The sequence below is a fragment of the Leucopleurus acutus genome (assembly GCF_964270905.1).
Source record: "Leucopleurus acutus genome assembly, chromosome: 3".
NCBI lineage: Eukaryota > Metazoa > Chordata > Mammalia > Artiodactyla > Delphinidae > Leucopleurus > Leucopleurus acutus.
The window spans coordinates 144591985-144613330 of record NC_139145.1 but is presented as its reverse complement, the minus strand read 5'-3'; the positions used below and the strand labels follow the sequence as shown (position 1 = coordinate 144613330).

General features: G+C 39.1%; 1 protein-coding gene across 4 annotated transcripts in view; it reads right to left on the bottom strand.

The window, feature by feature from the left end:
• LIFR (LIF receptor subunit alpha) overlaps window positions 1–21346 on the bottom strand; it is an 87957-nt gene that overhangs the window by 42400 nt on the left and 24211 nt on the right. For 3 of the 4 annotated variants that reach the window (XM_082834984.1, XM_082834986.1, XM_082834983.1), the window contains exons 2-6: window positions 15768–15928; window positions 13984–14098; window positions 11408–11544; window positions 5200–5363; window positions 166–340 (exon numbers count right to left, since the gene is read on the bottom strand). In XM_082834984.1, coding sequence (XP_082691110.1) covers window positions 166–340; window positions 5200–5363; window positions 11408–11544; window positions 13984–14098; window positions 15768–15909 — 733 coding nt within the window. In that variant the 5' untranslated portion in view covers window positions 15910–15928. Of the gene's footprint in view, window positions 1–165; window positions 341–5199; window positions 5364–11407; window positions 11545–13983; window positions 14099–15767; window positions 15929–16922; window positions 17016–21346 lie in introns of those variants that run through there. The other variant, XM_082834985.1, reaches the window with a different exon arrangement.

The window sequence follows — 21346 nt, the reverse complement described above, 5'->3', positions numbered from 1 at the left end:
TTTTGAATCAAAATGTTCTGGGGCAGAAGACTTGGAAGATCCCCCGGTGACCCTCATGCATCCAAATGGGGTTCAGAGAACTAAAACCGTGAGCTAAACCCTACCACCCTTAAGCAAGACTAATCTAATTCATCTGAAATGAAAATCCTTTAAATATGCACTTACAAGAGATGTTCTTCAGTGGGCTCCAGTCGCTCCACTCTTTGCGACCAGAGAACTGAGGATCATCAATGTAGCATCTAATTCCCACATAGTGAGTGGCGCACTCCAAGGGCATGTCTGAGGTCCAGCTCCAGTGATGAATTGTATCTCTGCCATTCAGGGTTGTATTGTGGGTCACCTACAAAATGAACACAAACACAAAATTCTATTTCCAAGTACTATGTCCTGCTCTCTCTTAGGGTTAAAAAAAACACAACAGACTGTATACAATTACCAGCTAAGTAAATCAAAGCTTTGCTCTTTTGTAAAACTATCTGTTTTCTATAAGGCATAAAAGGAGAGTTGTAGTAACAATAATTATGATTCATTTATGTTTACTTCTTCACTTTAGGGCCTACTTCATTATTACACAAGATGTTAATAGTCCAAAACGTTCAATACAGTTCATGAGAAAATACACCATTGCCTAAAATGGTCCCATTTTCCATGGACAAAAAACAGTTAATGCTTTTTTTATCTCCAAGGGTTAAAGTCAAAGAGAGGAGAGCATTTCAACAAAATAAACTATTATTTTAGACTGGATTATTTTTTTATATAAGTGTCATATATTTCAAATTTTATTTTTAAACATGCAACTTATAATAATATAGAAAGCTTAATTTCAATTGTGGAAAATGGGCAAGATTTCAACCAAATATATGAGGATATACTAAAAGAGACCTTGGGACTTCTGGTTAAAGACAACAGATTAAATAAATGTACTTCCTTCTCTTTACTTCATGAAATTCCTCTAGAACAAAAGTACAAGATTTTTTTTTTTTTTTAAGGCACAGATGCACAAGGGCAAAAAATTGAAGAAACAATACTGGTAAGATTCTGGACACTGGGAAGCAGATGGGCAATGGTAACTAACTACGCATTTTAAAGGCTGGGGCACTCCTGCCTTCTTCCCTACTCAGCCCCCAGGATACTGATGGCCACGTACATACTCACCAGGTAAGAGTCTAAGCAAACTTTTCTAAGGAGCATAGGAACAGGTCAAGATAAAAACCTAAAATAATATTAAGATTTTTCCAGCTTGACAGCCCATCCTAATCACATACAGTGATGCCCCAGCCAACAAGTCCCACCCAGGCAAACAAAAGTTCCAATTAGACTTGTTTTATTTTTCAAGAACCACTCACTTAATATGAGCAGCAACCAGATGACCAGAAAGTGGAGAAAAAGTTCTAATGTGAAAGTCAAAACAACAACAACGAAAAAGCAATGTGAAAAAACAGAATGCACAGAAAGAAAAAAAATTTTAAATCACTGATATCCTCAAAGATAAGAAGAGATATTGCATCCATGAAACAAGAACATGATAAATTTTTTTAAAAAAAGGACTAAGAAAAGGGATCTCTTGTATATTAAAAAGTATATTAATAGAAATTCAAAAGTGCAAGATAAACTTTAGGAAAAATTGCTCAGAAAATAGAGCAAAATACTGATGGAATGTAAGAATGATGATAATTAGAGGAAAGGTCAGAAAGGTACAATTTCTAAAGAACAGAAGTTCTAAGAAAAAAAGGAGAAAAAAGAGATGAGGAAATCAAAGACATAAAATAAGAATTTCCCAAGCTGACAGGCATGTGTTTTCAGACTGAAAGGGGCCTAATGAGTGTCCAGCACAACAGATGAAGATAGATCTACAATGAGAAGCAAATGGAACAATGCCTTCAAAATCTTGAGAAAATTTTCCAACCTAGGATCTTTTACCCAGCTAAACTAGCAATCATGAGTGAATGTAGAATAGACATCTTCAGAAATGTAGTATCTCAATGTATTCATCAAGTAGCATTTTACATTCCCACCAGAAGGGTATGAAAGTTCCAATCCTTCTGCATCTTCTCAATATTTGGAATTGACAGTCTTTTAAATTTTCCTGGCAACTAATTTAAATTTTTTTAAATAAAATATATCTGTAAGCTACCACTGCAGTTAGCAGAGAGTATCTACAAAAAATAGCAAATAACTCCTAGAATTTATGCTTCCACCAAAATGAGGAAACAAGGAATTCAGGAAAAAGAGGATCCATCATAAGACAACTATAAAAGGAATCCTCTGAATGAGGATGAACCATAGCTTCCTAACAAATGTGTTGAAAAACATAGAGGTTTGTCTTGAATGGGTTATAGGTATACCCAGGTATTAATCTCTTCAAACCAAGGGTTGGCTACTGGGAGTGGAGGCTGCTGGAGCTCCTGAGAAACCTCAGAATACTCAGCTATTTGCCACACTTTGTGCTATACAAATATTTGGCAGCATCCACATGAGCTCTTACATGAAAAGGGTCAGGAAGTAAGTCAGAAGGCCCTCAGAGAGATGTATTCAGAAAGACAAAACTGATGTTTGTTTGAACATTTCGACAGATTTACACAACCTAGAAAGAATTTAGGATTGAATTAATGAAGCAGACAAATAAAAACTATAAGTACAAGACAATACGAGAAGATGTACAAAAAAAAGGAAAAGAATAGTAAACACTATTTGGTTCAGTTATAAATAGTGTTTACATTACTGTAATCCAAATAATGAATACTGGTCTACCAAAAATTATAACATAATGATATTGGAAAAAAATAAGAAGTGGAGAGAGAGAGAGAGAGAGAGAGAGAGAGAGAGCGTGCATGTGCGTGCACACGCATGTGAGTGCACATACATGCGAGTGCGTGTCCCTGGGCTGGGAAGTGAGACAGGATTAAATTCTCATTTTCCATTGTGGGAAATTAATAAAACATTGCTCAAAAAACTAAACAAATAATAACAGCAACATAAGCAGGCTATCTGGAAAAATGGAGACAAATAATAAAAGAATCAGCTAAAAGAATTCCTTGTTTACAAGAGAGAAAAATGAGAGGAGGAGAGAGGGCTGCGTAACTCCCAGGCATCATTCACATCTTGGCTTGCGCAGTGCAAAGCTTCCACAGCTGTTTGTGAGGCTGCGGGCAGAAAATGTCAAGTTATAAATGAAACACTATAAACGTATAAATGAAACTCACATTTATAGTGTTTCATGATCTTTAATGATCTTTAAGCTATTACAAAATAATAGCATTATAACCTGTCATAAAATGACTGATTATAAGCAATTCTACCTTAAATACTAATACTAATAATATAATTATAAATAAAAATGTCATATTTTACTATGGACAGGAGTAACTTTTTAAAATTAATTTGTTCTAGCTCTATTTTTCTTGCCTCTTGCTATTTTTCCCCATAGAAAGATTTTTCTCCAAAGATCATATTCCAAAAAGTAGGGAATTACTATCTTGCCATTGCTGTCTTGTTACACATCTTGTGGCAATGAGTTACATGATCTTAGAATAATATTTCTATTCATTTATGTTTGATTTCACTTACATGTCAAAGAGTATCCCTCTTACTCCAGCATCCCTAAGTCAGTTAAAAAAACAAACAAACCATCTAGCTCCCAAAGGAAGTAATAACAACAAATAGCTGTTTAGTAGCTTTATAAATATCATATCATTTACTACAGCAAATATTAGCACCATTTTACAAATAAGAAAAAGGAGCTTTTGAGAAGTCATCCTAAGCCAGTAAGTAGTAACGCAGAATATAAAATGTTAGGCCATAAAAAATGCTACACAATACAATTTTAAATAAGTAATAGTTTTAAGACAATAATGGTAGAGCTATATCAAAGTTAGCTGCAAATCAGACTGACACACAAGAATTGCCATTAAAACTCAAGAAAAGAGAGAACATTTTTACACTGAGGTAATTAGAATGGGCTTTAAAATAAGGGATAGGATTTGATCTGGGTCTTGAAATGTGTATTCAATTTGTATAGGTGAAAAGGAAAGGGAGGGCATCCTAGATGAAAATAAGTATACTGATTATGTAATACAATACAGATGGTACTGGTTAAGGAAGAGCACAGACTCTGGAATCAACTCTCTGGGTTTGATTCCTGGCTCCTCCACTTAATGTATTCCTGTGACTCTGTATCTTCATCTGTAAAATGGGGGTGATGCTAACAGAGCCTCCCCCAGGGGCCTATTGTGAAGATGCAAACTATTAACATATAGAGAGCTTTCACAATAGTGCCGGAAAGGGGAATGCCAGAAGCATTGGAAACAAGGTAACTACAATTATGGCTGCTACTCTTTCAGGATGTAATACATAGGTTGTCAAAAAGGAAAAATAATACAGTGACTATGAAATACAGAATAATACTATTTATTATCTTTACTATTTTATCTATGTACTTAGGCAAATAAACTGTAAAATCATGGGCTTCTAATTCTTAAGTCTATAACTAGGCATATTTCAAGTGCATTAAAGAGGAAAAGAGGAAAAGGATGAAAGAGGGAATTCCCATGTACTAGCTGTCAATACTTTTCACTGCTATATCTCACTATTCCTTAGATTAATAACAAACTAAAGATGGATCATTAGGAAACTATTCATAAACAAGATTTTAAAATTAGAGGAAAAAAAACCATGTACTATTAAATATAAGAATGTTATTTTGGATTCAGATAAATTCAAACTTATAGATTTATTCAAACTTACAGATTTATACAAACTTATAGATTTATACTTATAGATTTCTCAACAATTACTATGGCTAAATATGTTGCAAAACATTTATTTTTATGTCTGTAGTGTTAGATAATTTATAGTAATATGTAAATTAAATTATATGTATATTTTTAATTTCATTTATGTAAAAACATGCATATAAAAAAGGTTTGACAGGAATACACAAATATATTGTTTACTATGTTCAAGTGGCAGAATCATGGATTAATTCTCCCTTAATTTCCTAAACTTCCTATAATGGTTACACATTATTTCATTAATTTAGTGAGTTTTTCAGGCATAGCATACAGTTTTTACTGAACCCCCAAAGGATATCTGATTTACTTCTTTAATAATCTAAAGGTTCACTGTTGCCACTTTAAAATTATAAAAAAGTATTCAGTTCTTTAATGTCACAGGAAAAAAGCTATTTTTGTTCAAACTTACTAATTTTACGATTTCCATATTCTTTTTACGTAGAACTTTGATTTCCCAGATGACATTTGAGTGATGTGGAAAAACAGAACCCTTGTCATTCCACTTTAGGTGTAATGTAGAAGCTGAGAAATCAGCAGACAAATCCACGATCTCTGGAACATCTGGAATGAAGGCTTAAAAAAAGGAAACAAAAGATAAAACTTAGTCAAATAAGTAACTATTTTTCATATTATAATCCCGTTAATCAACTAATGTTAAACTCTACTTCTTGATCAAAAAACAATTAAGGAGTAAATTCTTGCACCTCCTACTGAAAAAAGAGAATAAATATATGTATTTATTTGTATAAGCAGCCCCTAGCTGTTCATCAGCCAAATCTGAGAAAATTATTTACCAGCCCGCTGTTTCAAATCCATAATACATCTTCTAATACAAACAGCAACTGAGTTCCCACAACACTCCAGTGTCACTGGGTCTGAAATCTCCAAGCAGACAACATTGGAGAGCAGTGAAAAAGCTCCCTTTGTATAGATTATGGAGAGCTGGCCTTGGTAAACCTTTCCATCTGTTTTCTCCGCACCCTTCCCCACTCATCTCCAGTCACAGCCTGCATGCTAGGGAAAGTTACCCACTTGAGGATGCAATGAGCTACTACTGGCATAGGCAGCAGTAAACAGCAGCAAGACCGTGGTAGTGACCAAAGCATTGAGTTGAGGAAGCCAACAAGGTTCTAAGAAGTACTTGGCAGGATCTGGGAAGTCCTTCAGAAAGGCTAGTTTGCAGTGGTGTGCAACAGGTCTGCAGGTGATTGAGAAAGAGATAAGGTGATAAAGCAGAAGACAGCTGGAGAAAGCCTGGCTATAGTAATAAGGATGTGGCTCAGGACGCCATATATGGAAAAGAAAGGACAAAATCTAATGGGCATTTCAAAGAAATGACTGGGTCAAAGAAATGAAGGATTAGTAATAACAAGACATGAAAACATCTAAGATTTCTTCAAGTCACTAGCCCAGAAAGCAGGAAGAAAGGCAAAAGGAACCAGGGACAATTGTGAAGAGATGTGGGAGTCTGGCCATGGATGACTAAGTGTTGGGGAAAAAAAGACCATCAATGGAGGGGGGACGTGCAGACAGTAAGTGAGAATGGGGACCAATCAGAGAGTGCACACAGACTCAAGAGGAACTCGCTGAGTGCAGCTCAGAAATGAACATAACACACCGACACAAAACAGCCAAAGCTTGTTTGAGAGGTAGTGACACAGTCACACCTTCAAGGAGCCAGAGACTCCAGCAAGAATCCCGAGAGGGAATGACATAGAAGCAGAAGGAAACCAGAGAAAATCTGGCATCACTGAGATCAAAAGAAATGGGTTGTCGTCCAGGCCCACGAAAACAGAGTTCAGAGAGGAAGGCTGAGAAAAGACCACTGGTGGTCTTTTGATGCTGGTGAGGGTACCGTCAATTCCTGAGAAAGAAGGCTGGCACAGCAGTAGGCTCTGAAGCTGTAGTACAAAAGGTAAAGAGAAAAACCATGCTCAAGGATAGAGCCTCTCACAGGGAGAAACTGGTAAACTTAAAAAAAACAAAACAAAAAGGTAGCCGAAAGAGTAAGGTATTCTTCAAAATCTTCAAGTCTTCCTACCTATAGGGAATGAGTATATTAATGAAAAATGTGGGGATCAGTGGAAAACACACAAGGTATGAGCCTGTTCTGTTCTATGAAATTCAGGCTTTCTGGTATGAAGGGTTCTTTCTTGCCTGTGCTCTCCTCAAATGACAGTAAGGTGAAGGTAAGTTGAAAGAAATCCAGAGTCACAGGCTCTCAGGGCCCATATCTATCCTAGTGCTGCTCCACGAAGTTCAAGGACCATTAAGTAAAGTCACTTCCAGCACAACTGCGGGAGCTGACAGAGAGAGGGTGGCTGAATGTTCTGAAGAACAAAAATGGCAAAGCAGACCAATATAATATAAATTATGTGTAATATAACTTAGTCTGGGAACTTAAAAATAAGTTTTTACTAAACTTACTTAAAATGTACTGATCACAGTGCTCTACACTGGATGTACGTAAAATGTTTAGGGTCACACAGGAAACAGAACATGTGGATTAAAGCCTAAAATATGCAGCCGTCAACAGTTACTCAGCTACATAAGGACAGTGGAGGATGCTTTACACGAGAAGTTTAAGTGGGAAACTGCTTTTAAAAAAGAAGGAGCAAATGAGGAGTAACAAGCTGATTCAGTGCCAGGAGGGACAAGTTCAAGGTGGCAGGGCAACCACACAGAGCAGAGGCTGCCAAGAACACGGATCCTTCAAATGTTCCAAGATGTCACAACGTAGTAACTTAAAATTATTAAACATGAGAGTACTTTATTAAGGCAACACTCATCTATTAAAATGCTTCCCTCCCTGAAAAGTACACATAATTAACATTTTATCTAAATAGCAGTGGGCTATTCTTCAAAACCCAAGTCATACCTAATATTTCCAGCTAAAGACAGTAACAGCCATAATTACAAATGAAAAGATTAAACACAGTTTTTTCACGACTTCATAGTATACTTCTTCATTGTATGCCAGGGAAGTTCCCCTAAGCTCCCACGAACTGTCATCTGCATTTTTCTCCAGCTAAAATACACTTGAGGACAATGTTAGCTTGCTTTCTAGAAACTACAAACTTTGCAGCTAGAAAAAATTTCATCAGTCTTGTTTATTTTTTAAATAAAGCTGGTTTATCTTTACCCATAACCTCCATGCCCCTTCTGCCTTAGAACATCAGAAGATGGGAGCTTTCCCAGCTCTTTTATAGGATCCACGTTATTTATTCTGCCTCATACAGATGCAAATTTTTAGGTTATTTTAAGAAACTTAGAGATTAAAAATCTTACAAAGACTTATTTTTGTGCTTTCCCTTGTCAATTAGAAGCTTATTAGAGGGGACTTTCCCAGTGGCGCGGTGGTTAAGAATCCACCTGCCAATGCAGGGGACATAGGTTCAATCCCTGGTCCGGGAAGATCCCACATGCTGCGGAGCAACTAAGCCCATGCACCACAACTACTGAGCCTGCACTCTAGAGCCCGTGAGCCACAACTACTGAGACCGTGTGTCACAACTACTGAAGTCCGCGTGCTCTAGAAGCCTGCATGCCACAACTACTGAGCCCGCATGCTGCAACTACTGAAGCCTGCGCACCTAGCGCCCGTGCTCCACAACAAGAGAAGCCCGTGTACTGCAACAAAGAGTAGCCCCCGCTTGCCACAACTAGAGAAAGCCCACGTGCAGCAACAAAGACCCAACACAGCCAAAAATAAATAAAATTTTAAAAAAGCTTATTAGATATATGTATATGTGTTAAACATCTTCTTTGCTTTATATGTATACTTTTGAAAGCATCTTAAGATTTGAAGAAAACTTAATTTCTTATACTTTTATTTAGTAGCAAACTGCCAAAGAACCCAAATCTTCTAATGCACAGCTCCACTATCATTTCACAGCATCTCTTGCATATGACAGGTGTTCAAAGGTTTGCTGATGGACCCACCTCCCTCTCTTATATTCATCTAATTTGCTTTTCATTTTCTTATCAGTATTTTTCTTATTTGAGTAGCAGTAGTAATATCTTAGTGTTGGGATACTGTTAATCTAATATTCAAATCACAATGAGGCCCATTATTATTAAAAATGCTGTCAACAAATTACATGCTATGCAAAAACAGTGAACTATTAATCGAGTAAGTCACCTAGAGTCTGTCCTGATTTGCCTTTCGAATTCTAACACTTATCTTTAAGTAGCGTCCCAGACAGAACCTTCGCAATCCCTACTGAAAAAGCAGACAGCACAAACTGGCTCTCTGACAGAGTCCTGGGGAAATTTTTGAAAATCTGGAATAAAATTAAGTTAGATTCCCTCATACCTTAGTACAAAATAATTCCAGATGGATGAAAGATTTAAGCATGATAACAAAACCAAAAACTCATGAAGAAAAATATCAAGAGATTCTATTATATAAAAATGAAAATCGGTGGTATGAAAAAAACACCACAAAGTTTAAATTTTAAACTTGCAAAAGTATTTGTAGCAAATAGGACAGAAGTGATAACCATACTATACAGAAAGCTCTTGTGAACTAATGAGGAAAAAGATGAATTTCAACATGAGAGAAAATTTACAAAGGATATAAATAGTTCAGAAAAGAATAAAAATGATTATTTTAAAAAGTAATCACAGAAATATAAAAACAACAACGCTATAATTTGGGGGCCATCAGATTGAAATCGCAAAACTAAGACAGATAGACAATACCCAGTCCTGGCAAGGATGCAGACAAGCAGGCATGCTCTAATATGATGTCTGTGGGAATGCAAAAAGATTCAAAATGTGGGGGGAACAACTGGTAGCGGACATCAAGAGTCATAAAAAGTGGATATCTTTAATGTAGCATTCCCAATTCTAGGAATTTAGCCTAAGAAAATCATCACACAAATTCAGCAACATATATGTGCAAAAAATGTTCATTAAAGCATTGGTAATAATGCTGAAAGACTAGAAATAAAAATCTCAATGTTAATAATCAGTGACAATCCCAAACTCCCTAGCTATCCCTCCCCCCACACTTCCCGCCCCCCGCACCGCCCCGGTTTGAAATTGACATGTACACACTGCTGTATTTTAAATGGATAACCAACAGTAGGATGACCTACTGTATAGCACAGGGAACTCTGCTCAACATTATGTAACAACCTAAATGGGAAAAGAATTTTTAAAAGAATAGATACATGTATATGTATAACTGAAAAAAAAAGACATCAATCTAGTTCAATTTTAACAAGGCCTCTATTTAAAATGATGTGGTAATTGATTATAATAAAATAGTATAAGTAAAAAAAAATTTTAAATAAAATATATAATTTGCTAAAAATAAAATAAAATAAAATTTGCTAAAAAAAAATCAATGACAAAGTAATTATGGTACCTCCATTCAATGGAATACTAGGCAGCTATAATGTAGATTTATTTACATAATAACTTGAAAATCTATATCTTCTGATAAGCCTATAATAAAGTAATATAAACTTTACTGTTTATATATACACACACACACACACATAGAGAACACATGTAAGTATTAACAATATTTCTTCCTGGGTATTGGGATCATGGCTGATCTGCACAAAACCATCTCACATGTATCTCACATACAACTACAGAAAGAAAATAACAAACATGGCTCTTCTCTATCTTGAAAACAGCCCTATGTAGCACTTTACCCAGACAATACTTCAGCCAGAAAATGAGACCGGTTCTAAGTTCCTGGACAGCATGCTTTGCTATTATCCTTTCAAAATCTGTGCTATGTCAGACACAGACCACTCCAAACATGCACCTTGCCTGTAAAATTGGAGAGATCACCAAGTTGCTTATATTTTCTTTCCCTTGCTTCAAAATAAGTCATCCTTATAAGACTCACTGTAATATCATTATGATGCCATCCCATAATAGTTGTCAGAAGGCAACAAACCTGCCTACCCCACCATTAAGAGAGTCAAGACCACTGGAGTTTTTAAGGTCTCATTGCATGGCAAAATTTCCATCTCCAAGAGCCTGGATTTATTTCATGCTTCCACCCAGCTTGTAGCATATGTCCTAGGCATTCGGTCAACACATCTATAAAAAATGCCTGCTATGTGCAAGGCACTGGACTAGACACTAGGTGTAGAAGACAAAGTCTCTGCCCTCAGGGAACCTATTTTCTTGTAGAGGAAATACACAGGAAGCACCTAATTATATAATAAATTATTTATGCAATTGTGAGAAATACCACAAAAGAGAAAAACAGACTGCCTAAAGGAACGTTAAGAAAGGAATGGGGTCTCCTCTGGGAAGGGATGGTCAAAGACTATTTCCTAAGGATGGCTGAGGAATTCTGAAAGGCAAGCAGGAATCAACGAAGTAGAGGGGTAGGAGAAGAGAAACCAACCGTGGGAAGGACCTTAACTTGTGTGACGTCTATTTGACTGACCAGAGGAAGAGTTTGCTTCCATCTTTATCTTGGCTATGCTCCACAATTGGAAGTATGGTCGCAGGGTAAATGAGAATATTAGTTTAACAAAATATATAAAAGAATGGTAAATTCCTGTCAATTATAAAGCAGCACAATACTAACAAAGGCACCATTCTGAGTTATTTTCAAATCAATTTTCTTTTCAAATACTTACAAACGTTTTTTTCATTTAGTGTGAATTTACTTATAAAACTTCCAAAATCATGTAAAGGGTTTATTGTTATTTCATGATCACCAGGTAAAAGAGCTGGGATTTTAATATTTTTCTCCAATCGATAACAAGAATGGGACCTGCAATATAAGAAATCAAATTTTAATTAGCAGATAAAATGGAACGCAATTTTCATGAAAACTTGATTAACACAAAATTCAGTGGAAAATATACTTTGTTCTTTTGTATACAAAGATATGACAGGTTACATCGCATTTTAAGACTGCAAAAAAGCGAGGTAAATGGTAAGTCCATCAATGTGGTGGTAGGAAAAATAACCAGACTGTATCAGAAAGTCAAGAGAGTAAGCAGAGACGATTCTATCAAGAAACTTAGGGCTTTAGCATGGCCTTCAAACCCCGCCCAACCCTGCCTTTGCACACACCCTGCCCCCCACAGTCCCCTTCTGGACCGACCACTACAGGGTCCCCATCACTGAGACTTCAACCAGCTTGTCTGCTCCTCTGTTTTGCCTCACGGTTCACTCGTACAAAACGTTCTCATGTTCTCATCAGCTCCGCTTTCAAAGTGCTTCTAGTTCCCACCCATTACCTCTCAGACAAAAGTGAGTTTTTCTTCTGTGGTTCCATGGCCCTCTGTATCTTTATAGGGCATGTTTACACCCTTTGTTATTCACATACATTTCTAATTTCCCGTAAAATTTTAATTCAAGCAAAAGGACTTTGGGTGTCTCCTGCATCACCGCCCTGCCCTGCACAGGCCTCTTCACATTCCTAAGTGAATTTAGGACTGAGGACTTGAAAGGGTCGGCTAACCTCACGTGTGTGGGTTTCTTTACGTGCCAGCAACAGAAAACCACCCGAATTCTCTAAATCATCCTTTTTCATACATTGATACCATTGTACCCAATATTCTCTCAGATTGGAATGGCTTTCTGTCCTGTTTCTGCTGAGAAAACTGAGTATTCCTACTCCACCACCACGCTTCTGACAGCCTCTCTGGACCTCACACTCCTTAGTCAATGCTCCCTCAGACCATCACAGACAATTAGCATCAGCGCTTAATCCACAGCCTCATTATGCTCTGCTTCTTGTGAACTCCTGGAGCCAGGATAACTTCTTCTCTGTGGATTCTGCAGTGGTCAGTAGTGCTATTTACCAGATTTTTCAGATTCTCCCTTTCTGGATTCACAGGAGGATTGCATTTCCCTGCTCCTCTGAAACAAGGCACGGCCATGTGATATTAGTTGTAGAGAAAGTGAGTGAAAGTCACAGTTTCTAAAAGCCAGGAAGGCTCTAAAAGCCAGGCAGGCTCTGCTCCCCTCCCGTCCTGGTGCACTGGGAGATGAGGGCCCCCTGGCCTGTGGCCCTGAGGGAGGGAAAAGGGGCAGAGATGCCAGCTGACCTCAAGATAGACACAAAACACAAGCAGGAGTTAATCCTTTCTTTTCACTGCAGAAAATAAGGACATAAGATTCGAGGGTTGTTTCTGCAATAAAACCAAGCTCGTCCTGGCTGATAAATTACCATCACACTTAGACTAATGTTCAACAAATGTACCCCGACTGGGAAAAAAATCTGAGTGTATTTAAATCCACATTTATGTCAATTTACATTAGGACCACTTCTCAGCACACTGGTGCTTGGAGCTCTGCACTGAACTTCTCTGGCGTTGCTAAACAACTCACAGCCCTGCTGGGATTAGGGAGGAGCAAGGAGAGGGCTCTGACTTCCAGGCAGCCCGAAGGCTTCCACTCCAAGCTCCGGGACTTGCAGCCACTCCAAGATTACCTGAGAGGGTAAGGCAGTGTGACGGAACCTACCACTTGCCTCCTAATGTCCACTTCCCCCCTTTCCTTAGTAACACTGTCCCAGGTTTATCCGAGTACATTGCCATCAGCTATGAGAACACATCACCTAGCCTCTTATGCAAATAAGTTTAGCCACTGCACTAAGTTCTGCCCATGAGATGTAAGCAGAGGTGTTGTACAGGACTTCTTAGAAGTCTTCCTAAAGCAAACCATTTCCTTCCTGCTTTCTGGAAGGCAGACATGACAGCAACTCCTGAAGCATCATCTTGAACCAAGAGATCACACCCTCAAGATGGCTGAGTAGCATGAAAAAGAGGAACCTGGGCCTCTCATGGCCATGTGCACCCATGTTGGCCTTGAACTGCCTACTCCAGACCCTTCACATGACAGTAAGTGCCTGTCTATTACTGACATTTTCTGTTAGGCAGAATCAAACTTGAACTTCATTGATACAGGTAGGCACTGGCTTAGGATAGACCAGTAAAACTTCCCCACAGACGATCAGAACCCACAGCCCATGAGAAGTGTTTCCCATACTCAACATTCACACGATAAAAGAATCAAAGTTGTGGCCAGGAGAAGGGTTTGTTTCCATCCTGACTGAAGTAAGATTCAGATTTTTAGAAAATAGAGAGCTAAGATTTAAAATTTCTTTTAAAAATTTCCAGAATAAAATCTTTATATTCTAAAATTAAAGACAAAGAACCTTCAGATTATAACTATAAATTAACCAAAGTATTTCCATTACCCGTTTTCAAAGCAAACTTCATAAGCAGCACCATGGCCTGCTCCAGAGGGTGCTCTCCAAGAGCAGTCCCACACTTGTAAATTGTTAGTTATACACTTCAAATCACGAGGAGTCCCTGGAGAAGGAGAAACAAAACACACACATACGCACACACACACGCACACGCACACGCACACAAAATGCTTATTAATTTAACTGCACTGTAAAAGTCAACAAGTGAAACCGTCCCCAGCCATAAGTACAAGCATATGTGTCTGCAGAAGGCCCATGTTCTTTATGCAGAGATGAACCTGCAGTCACAGGAGGTGACTGGTTTTATATTTCTTTTTGTAGCTTTGGTTTAAAAAAGCTAGTGAGTAAACTGATGAAAGTGGGTCAACCACTAGACCACTTAGGGGTTAGGCCTCTCTCAAAAATTCCACTTCCAGACAACTAAGATAAATAGAGGGAGTGGCTATATGGATTCAATGAAGGGACCAAGAGAGCGCCTAGGAGAATTTTAGTCTCCAGTGACCCCATTTGCAAAAAAGTAAAATTAAAAAACAAAAACAAAACTCTAAGACTTTAAGCAAAAACTATGTACCTCCTATGCCACAAACACAGCTTTAAGCACTCCTAACTACTAGTGCTTCACAGCTTGTTACCAGACTGCCACCTACACAGAAATCCCATAGCCAATCTTTAGATTTTTATGAAGCACATCACATAAACAGTAATAAACTCACATGAGTCTCTGAAAAATATATATTTTGTGCAGGCCTAAACAACTGAAAAGTAACAAATAACTCAGAAGATTACAGTCCTAATAGTATTTACTCACATCTATAAAATAACATTAGATCATGGAATACATAAGTACTATACAATGAAAAACTGTCATTCTAAAAAGACAGTGAAAAGAAAGAAAGGAGAGGACTTGAGGGAGGGAAAGAGAGAGAACAAAAGGAAGGAAGGAAAAGGGAGGGAGGGGAAAAGCAATTAAGAGTGTGAAAAAGGTATTCTATCTCAAATTCTCTATATAAATGTCTATTAAAAAGGTTTTTTCTTTAATTTTTACATGTGATTGGTATCATATTCACTACAGCAATGAACTGTAAAGCTATTTATGTAAGACAGAAAACAAAAACATTAGAAACACATTAGAAATCATTAGTAATCATAACCAAGTTATTTAGTAGTAATTTGGGGGGAAAAGAGAAGATCTCTTTAATTATGGAAATAATATAAAAACTAAACTCAGAGGCAGAAGGATGAAAATGCTCTTTATAGAGTAAGCTAGATAACACCTACAAACATTCTTAACGTTTTTAAATAAAATGAAAACAAATCATATATTTCTTAAAGCAGATATCTGGATTTAATTTATGTGACATTCTGAAAGGCAAAATTACAGACAGAAAATAGACGAGTGCTGGCTGGAGGTGGGGATGGCGGGCTGTCAGCAGAGGAGCAGGGGCATTTTCTGGAATGACGGACTGGTCTGTATCTTGACTGTGCAGGTGGATACATGTCTGTATGCATCTGTCAAAACTCACAGAACTTTATCCTAAAAGGGTGAATTTTACTGTATATAAGTTATACCTTAATTTTTTAATGGGGAAAGAATACTTAGATCTATCTTTATGGGCCTTTTTAAAGAAACTAGAAGTACATGAAAAAAAAATGACATAGAAATGGATTTTAACCACAACCTGAAGCGTTCAATAAAGTCTCAAGATCGCTTCTTAAGCAAAACAGTAATGACATTGCAATCAGTTCATTTTCTCTGACTCTGATGCACTTACTTCTTTTCTGGCTGTTTACTTGATTCATTAAATATAGAAGAAGAACTGTTAATAAGAGCCACTGGAAATTTGAAGTCATCCTCATTCTTTTACTGTCCCCCATCCGGGATGGTCGTTTCAAACATAAGGAAATGTCCATCATCTGTGCAATGTAGTCAGTTCTGCATGAGGAGAAGAATTTCAAATGGTGTTCAAACTGGTCCAAGGACACTCCTTATCCTGTGCACATCAACACTGAAAATGGATACTGACAAATACCAAAACATGCTGCACATTAAAGCCATGGAGACACCAGACTCAGCTACCCTGGCTTTAGGAGATGTGACTATCGGACACAGCTGTTGCTCCGGGATCCATTATAGGGTCAGGATAGGCTTCAAATTCAAGATTGTAACTGAGCACATTTTATCAACACTCCAGTACTGCTAGAGTATAGAAAAGCAGTGCATAAAACTGAGGTTTTGACAATTTTAAGTGATATGTGAGATGGCATTTTTAATTTTAATTAGTATATATTAACTTTTATAGTCACTTCTTCATGACAAGTAATGTTGGTTTTCTTTTCCATGTACACTGTGATATTAAGTTTCTATTTTACATAAATTTAAATAGTTTAAAGAAAAAATTAGGGTCATTAATCACATATGGGGGATTGCAGATGTGACAAAAATATTGACAATGACATACAAATGACTAAAGTGTAACAAACACTTCAACAACTATAACGGGGAAGGGACTATCAGTAGACGAGAGATTTCAACACATTTCTGTTGAAAACTGAGAGCGCGCGGACGAGCGGTGACTGCATCTGGCGGGTGGTAGGGAGGGGCTTCAGCGGAGGGAGGCATTATTCAGCCCAACATACCCATCAGCCTGGCGAGTGCCAGGCCCTGCTCCAGGTACCAAAGGTGCAACACCGAGCTAGACGAAGTCCCTGCCCTCAAGGAGCTTAGACGCTAGTTCTAGAGACACATACATAAACAAGTAAGGTCCTGATACGAACTTTAAAAACTCGAGTAAGTCAATGTGCATGACAGTGTGTGAGTGAAGGTCTAGCATCAGAGCTGGGATCTGACTGATGAGAAGACTGACATGGTAAGATCAGGGAAAGAGTAGCAAGAGCAAATACAAAGACCTAAGACAAGGACAGCTTACCAGGTTCAAAGGTCAGGAAGAGGGGCTGACAGGAGGCGGGCTGGCCAGGCCACAGAGGGCCTTTGGTCATCAAAAGGATAAGGGCTTTAACAGGTCGAGATGAGCAGCAGCCGCTGGAGTGTTTTAATCAGGGGAGATCCATGAACCGATCTGTACTTTGGGAAGATTTCTCTAGCTGCTACATGGAGAACGGACTCTAGGGGAGAAGGGAGGCAGAGGAACCGGAGTCCAAATGAAATAATCAGTGGTGAGGACCCTCTGCTAAGGTTTTCAAGAGTGGAGGTGGTGATACGTGGTCAGATTCAGGATCTGTACAAGAGATGGAGGGTCTTATCAATCCATTATAGGCAGGACAGAGTGGTGGTTAAAAACACAGGCTCTGAATCGCAGCTTTTGCACCTACTGTGTAACCTTAACCGCTCTGTGCCTCGGTTTCCCCATCTGTAAAGCAGGGATGATAACTGTATTTTTCTCATAAGTTTGTTGTGAAGATTAAATGAGTAAATATATGCAAAGCACCTGGAATAGTGCCAACAACATATACGTGCTATAAGTGTACTTTGTGTATTACATGAGGTACAGGGAGAAGAGAGAAGGCAAACATGACTACTAGATTTGGTGGAAAAACAATACTGGATGGATATGGTGCCACTTAAATCCTCTGTGCGTGCGTGAAGGAGGATGCAGTGGTTCATGGGGCTGAAGCTCAAGGATTCCAAGATTTGTTTATAGAAGTCAACTCTGACACGCTCCTACACCCCACTCCCAACAGAAATGTTCTCCTACAGAACATCAAAGAATTGTTGAGGACACAGAGCAGCTAACAAAGACATGGGTGTCAAAGAGGAAAGCCTTCCACACCTGACCCTGAGGGATTCCTCCGAGTAATGATGTTCGCATCCACTGTTGTTGAATGAAGCTTGCCAGACAACAAGTCCTCCGAATGTGCTGAAAACTCCTTGTCAGACCTAATATTGCCTCATTTTTATATTGGAATAGACAACTAAGGATCATAAAACATATAAGAAAGCCTAAATCATTGAAGAGAAATTCAGGATAAACAGGATCACCAAAAGGAAAATAAAGATTACTCCCAGAGGAAATAGGGATAATGTGAGAAATAGGAAAAGTAAAAAAAAAAAAAAAAAAAAAACAAAAAGAAAATCACCTCTAAATAGTACTCTCTGAGCGGGCATGGCACAGTCATAAAAACAAGAAGAGGATGCAATGAAAAAGGAATAATCAGAAATAAAAATAACTCTTACACATTACATACATTGACTGATAGTAAAAGATTTCTAATGACAGATAAAACATTGAGTAATCTTTCAGAATACACAAAAGACAGAAATAGAAAATGTGAGAAGAGATATGAGAAACAGGAACTTGAAAAAGGAAAGGTGATCAAACATCTAGATAACTGGAACCCCACAAGAGGATTCAAGAAACGTGCTTCTTAGTGAAAGCAAACAGCAAGATGGCTGCCTGGCTACTGCTGAGCACTGTCACAAACCTGGGAAGTGAATCCCAATAGCACAAATGATCATGACCAAACATACACGAGGCACAAGCATACATTTCAAAAGTGTTCACAATTATTTTCTGGATGAATAACTTCCTAGTCAATCACAGTTTCACAGAGCTTACTTATTAAAATGAAAATGTATTCATGGAAAGTCTAAAATGCCAATTGCTAAAGTTATAGAATTACGTGGCGTGTACAGGAATAACTTAATAAAGGAGACCAAACCGTGACCAAAATAATCACAAACCATATTCACTGACTGTCTAAACATTATCTTGAAATAAGACGATCCCTCACTACAAGTTTACAGTTGTCTAGAAAAGAGGAGTGTGTCCCATGAAGTGGCAGGCGGGGGATGAGGGCAGCTGAGGATGAGCTCAGGACTGGGTACTGTGGACTAAGGCTCTCATCCTGGCTCCGTTACTAATTAGCGGTGTGACTGAGTGCGGATCACTTAATCCACCCCCCGCCAACCTCCCCACTTCAGCCTCAACCGGAGTGGCACGGAGGCAAGCTCTGCCCAGAGTACCTAGGAGAGACCTCCCCAAGTTACGTTGGGATATTCTGTTCCTGTTGGCAGGCACAAGCACAAGGTCAGCAGTGCCAGCAGCATTGTGCCAACAGTGCCAGCCCCACCCATGAGGGACATGACTGAGCAGGTCTGCGAGGGTCAGGGTGGGGTGCTTGGGAACAGAACAATCAGTGGCACTGTCGCCAAGGCCAGCTTACCTAAAAACAGGCAAGATGATAAAGAGGATTTTCTTGTTATAACATTTACACAGAAAACTTTGAGCAAGTCATTAGGCCATATTATATTATGCTTGTAATAGATCTGACTCCTCTATCAAATGGACTTATTTGAGGCCGGAACAATACATGAACAGAGCCCTCCCGTGCACCTCCAGGAAAGCAGGGACCCATAAAACTTGTCCCTGCTCCCTCCTGATAGATGCATTGTCAGAACTTACTTTTTTCCCACCAATGGCTTATTCTTTAGAGGAAAGCACATTTTTATCAAATTTCAGGAGCTAATTTTCAAAATTAGAGTAGCTGTCTTTTGACATCAGAAGAATGCAAATGTAAATTTCTAAAGGGGTGAGACAGGGAAGAAACTACTCAGGCAGGTGCCAACCAAAGCCCTGTGTCCTTGGTGGGGACAGCCACCTGCTCTAAAGGTGGCAGCAATGGGCCTTGCTTTGCCAGATTTTCCTTTTTCAAGACTAGGTAGAAATCTGGGATTTTACATAAAATACTCAAATCTGTAAACATAAGCAACTAACTCATATTTTTATACATTCTAAAGGCCAAACAAAATACGCCTTCAGGCTGCATCCTGCCCAAGGGCTACCAGGTTCGTATCCTGCTCAATGTAATTATTTTAAAGGATTCAAAAATGTCAATAAATCCTTCAGTTTAGGAAAATTGATCATGCAGAACCAACGTATAAAATTGTTGAACACAAAGAAAAAAATCTGTCTTCTGCTTGTTAGTTCTTGTGTCTTTGCGTGTATCCTGCCCTCTGTCTTAGGCGTCTGAGCGGCCGGGGCTCAGCCACCAACCACATAAGCGTGGTCCCTCCCTTGAAAGTGGGCACACAGGTGCTCTGTTTGCTTTCTCATCGGCTTTGACAGTTCTGCCTCTAGGCTACGTGAGGTTCTGGACTTTTGTGCTGAGGATACAGTAGTTAGAAAAAAGAGTGGAGAAAAGTGAAGCTGAAGGCAGAGGAGCGCCAGAAGCTGCAGTCCTGATGTATTTTGTTTAGTTGTTACGCTTGTTTTCTCTTTCCGGGGGCTGGAGGGAAGACAGGTGGGCAGAGAGGGAGCAGGAACATGACAGAGAGTGAGTGAGCGCGTTCTGCTGGTGAGAATCTACTCCGGCCTGGAAGGGGGCTTGAGAAACACCTGCTCAGGCACAGAGAGGTGAGCAAAGACCACCCAAAGCATCTTTATTCCCAGCCTCTATTCTTGTCGCCACAGTGAGATAACTCCCTTGTCATTAACACACAGAGGAATGAAACACTGGAAGGAGAAAAGCTGCTTAATCACAGCACAGCAAAATAAATGTGCAAGCAGTTCGCTGAGCCTATAGGAGAGGAGGTGCCTGGGTGGTCACCCCGAGCAACCAGGTGGGAAAGCAGACAGTGTCCTACTGCCGAGTCCCATCCTCCTTAGTGCCCCTTTTTTTTTTCCTCACTGTTTCCTGTTAGGGAACATAAAAATCATTAAAACACTCTGACCAGCAACCACTCTCCTAATTCCACTCCCCACTCCTATCCACCTACTCACAAGAGCTTAAGTTCCTCAAGCACTGCCCTCTGAGGAATGCTCTCCAGGAACAGAAACGCTGCAGGTAGGTAGACTCTATTGTATCATTAAAGTGAAGTGTGGGGATTTAAGTAAAATGAGAGATGTACCTATGGAAAACCCCAACCTGGCCAGACTGGAAAGCTCAGTTTGGGAAGGCAGATGGAGACCAGACTGTGTAGGGAGACGTAAAGGTTTGAAGGAAGAGGGAAGCTTGAAGGAAGTGGTGTTTAAAGGAGACCAATTAAGAGACAACTGCAATAACAAGAACATAGACAGAATCCATATTCAACTGAAAAAATCTAGTCCTCAAAGATGCCACCAAGTACCCAGCACAATGAATTTAAAAAGACTCCTTCCACAGTACAGCACCCGTAATAACTGCGTAAAAGAAGCTCTGAAAAGCTTCCAGGGAGGGGGAGGGGGAGGTCCCACCCAGGGCCCAGGAATGAGCGCAACATGGGAGCAGCTCCCTGAGCCAGGACTCTGCGAGTGCCCTGTGAGCCCCACGAACCCTCTACTGTCACACGGGGAAGGTGACGGCACTATCTCCAGAGCGGGCCACGGGTGTACAGGAGATACTGGGTGTGTGGTCA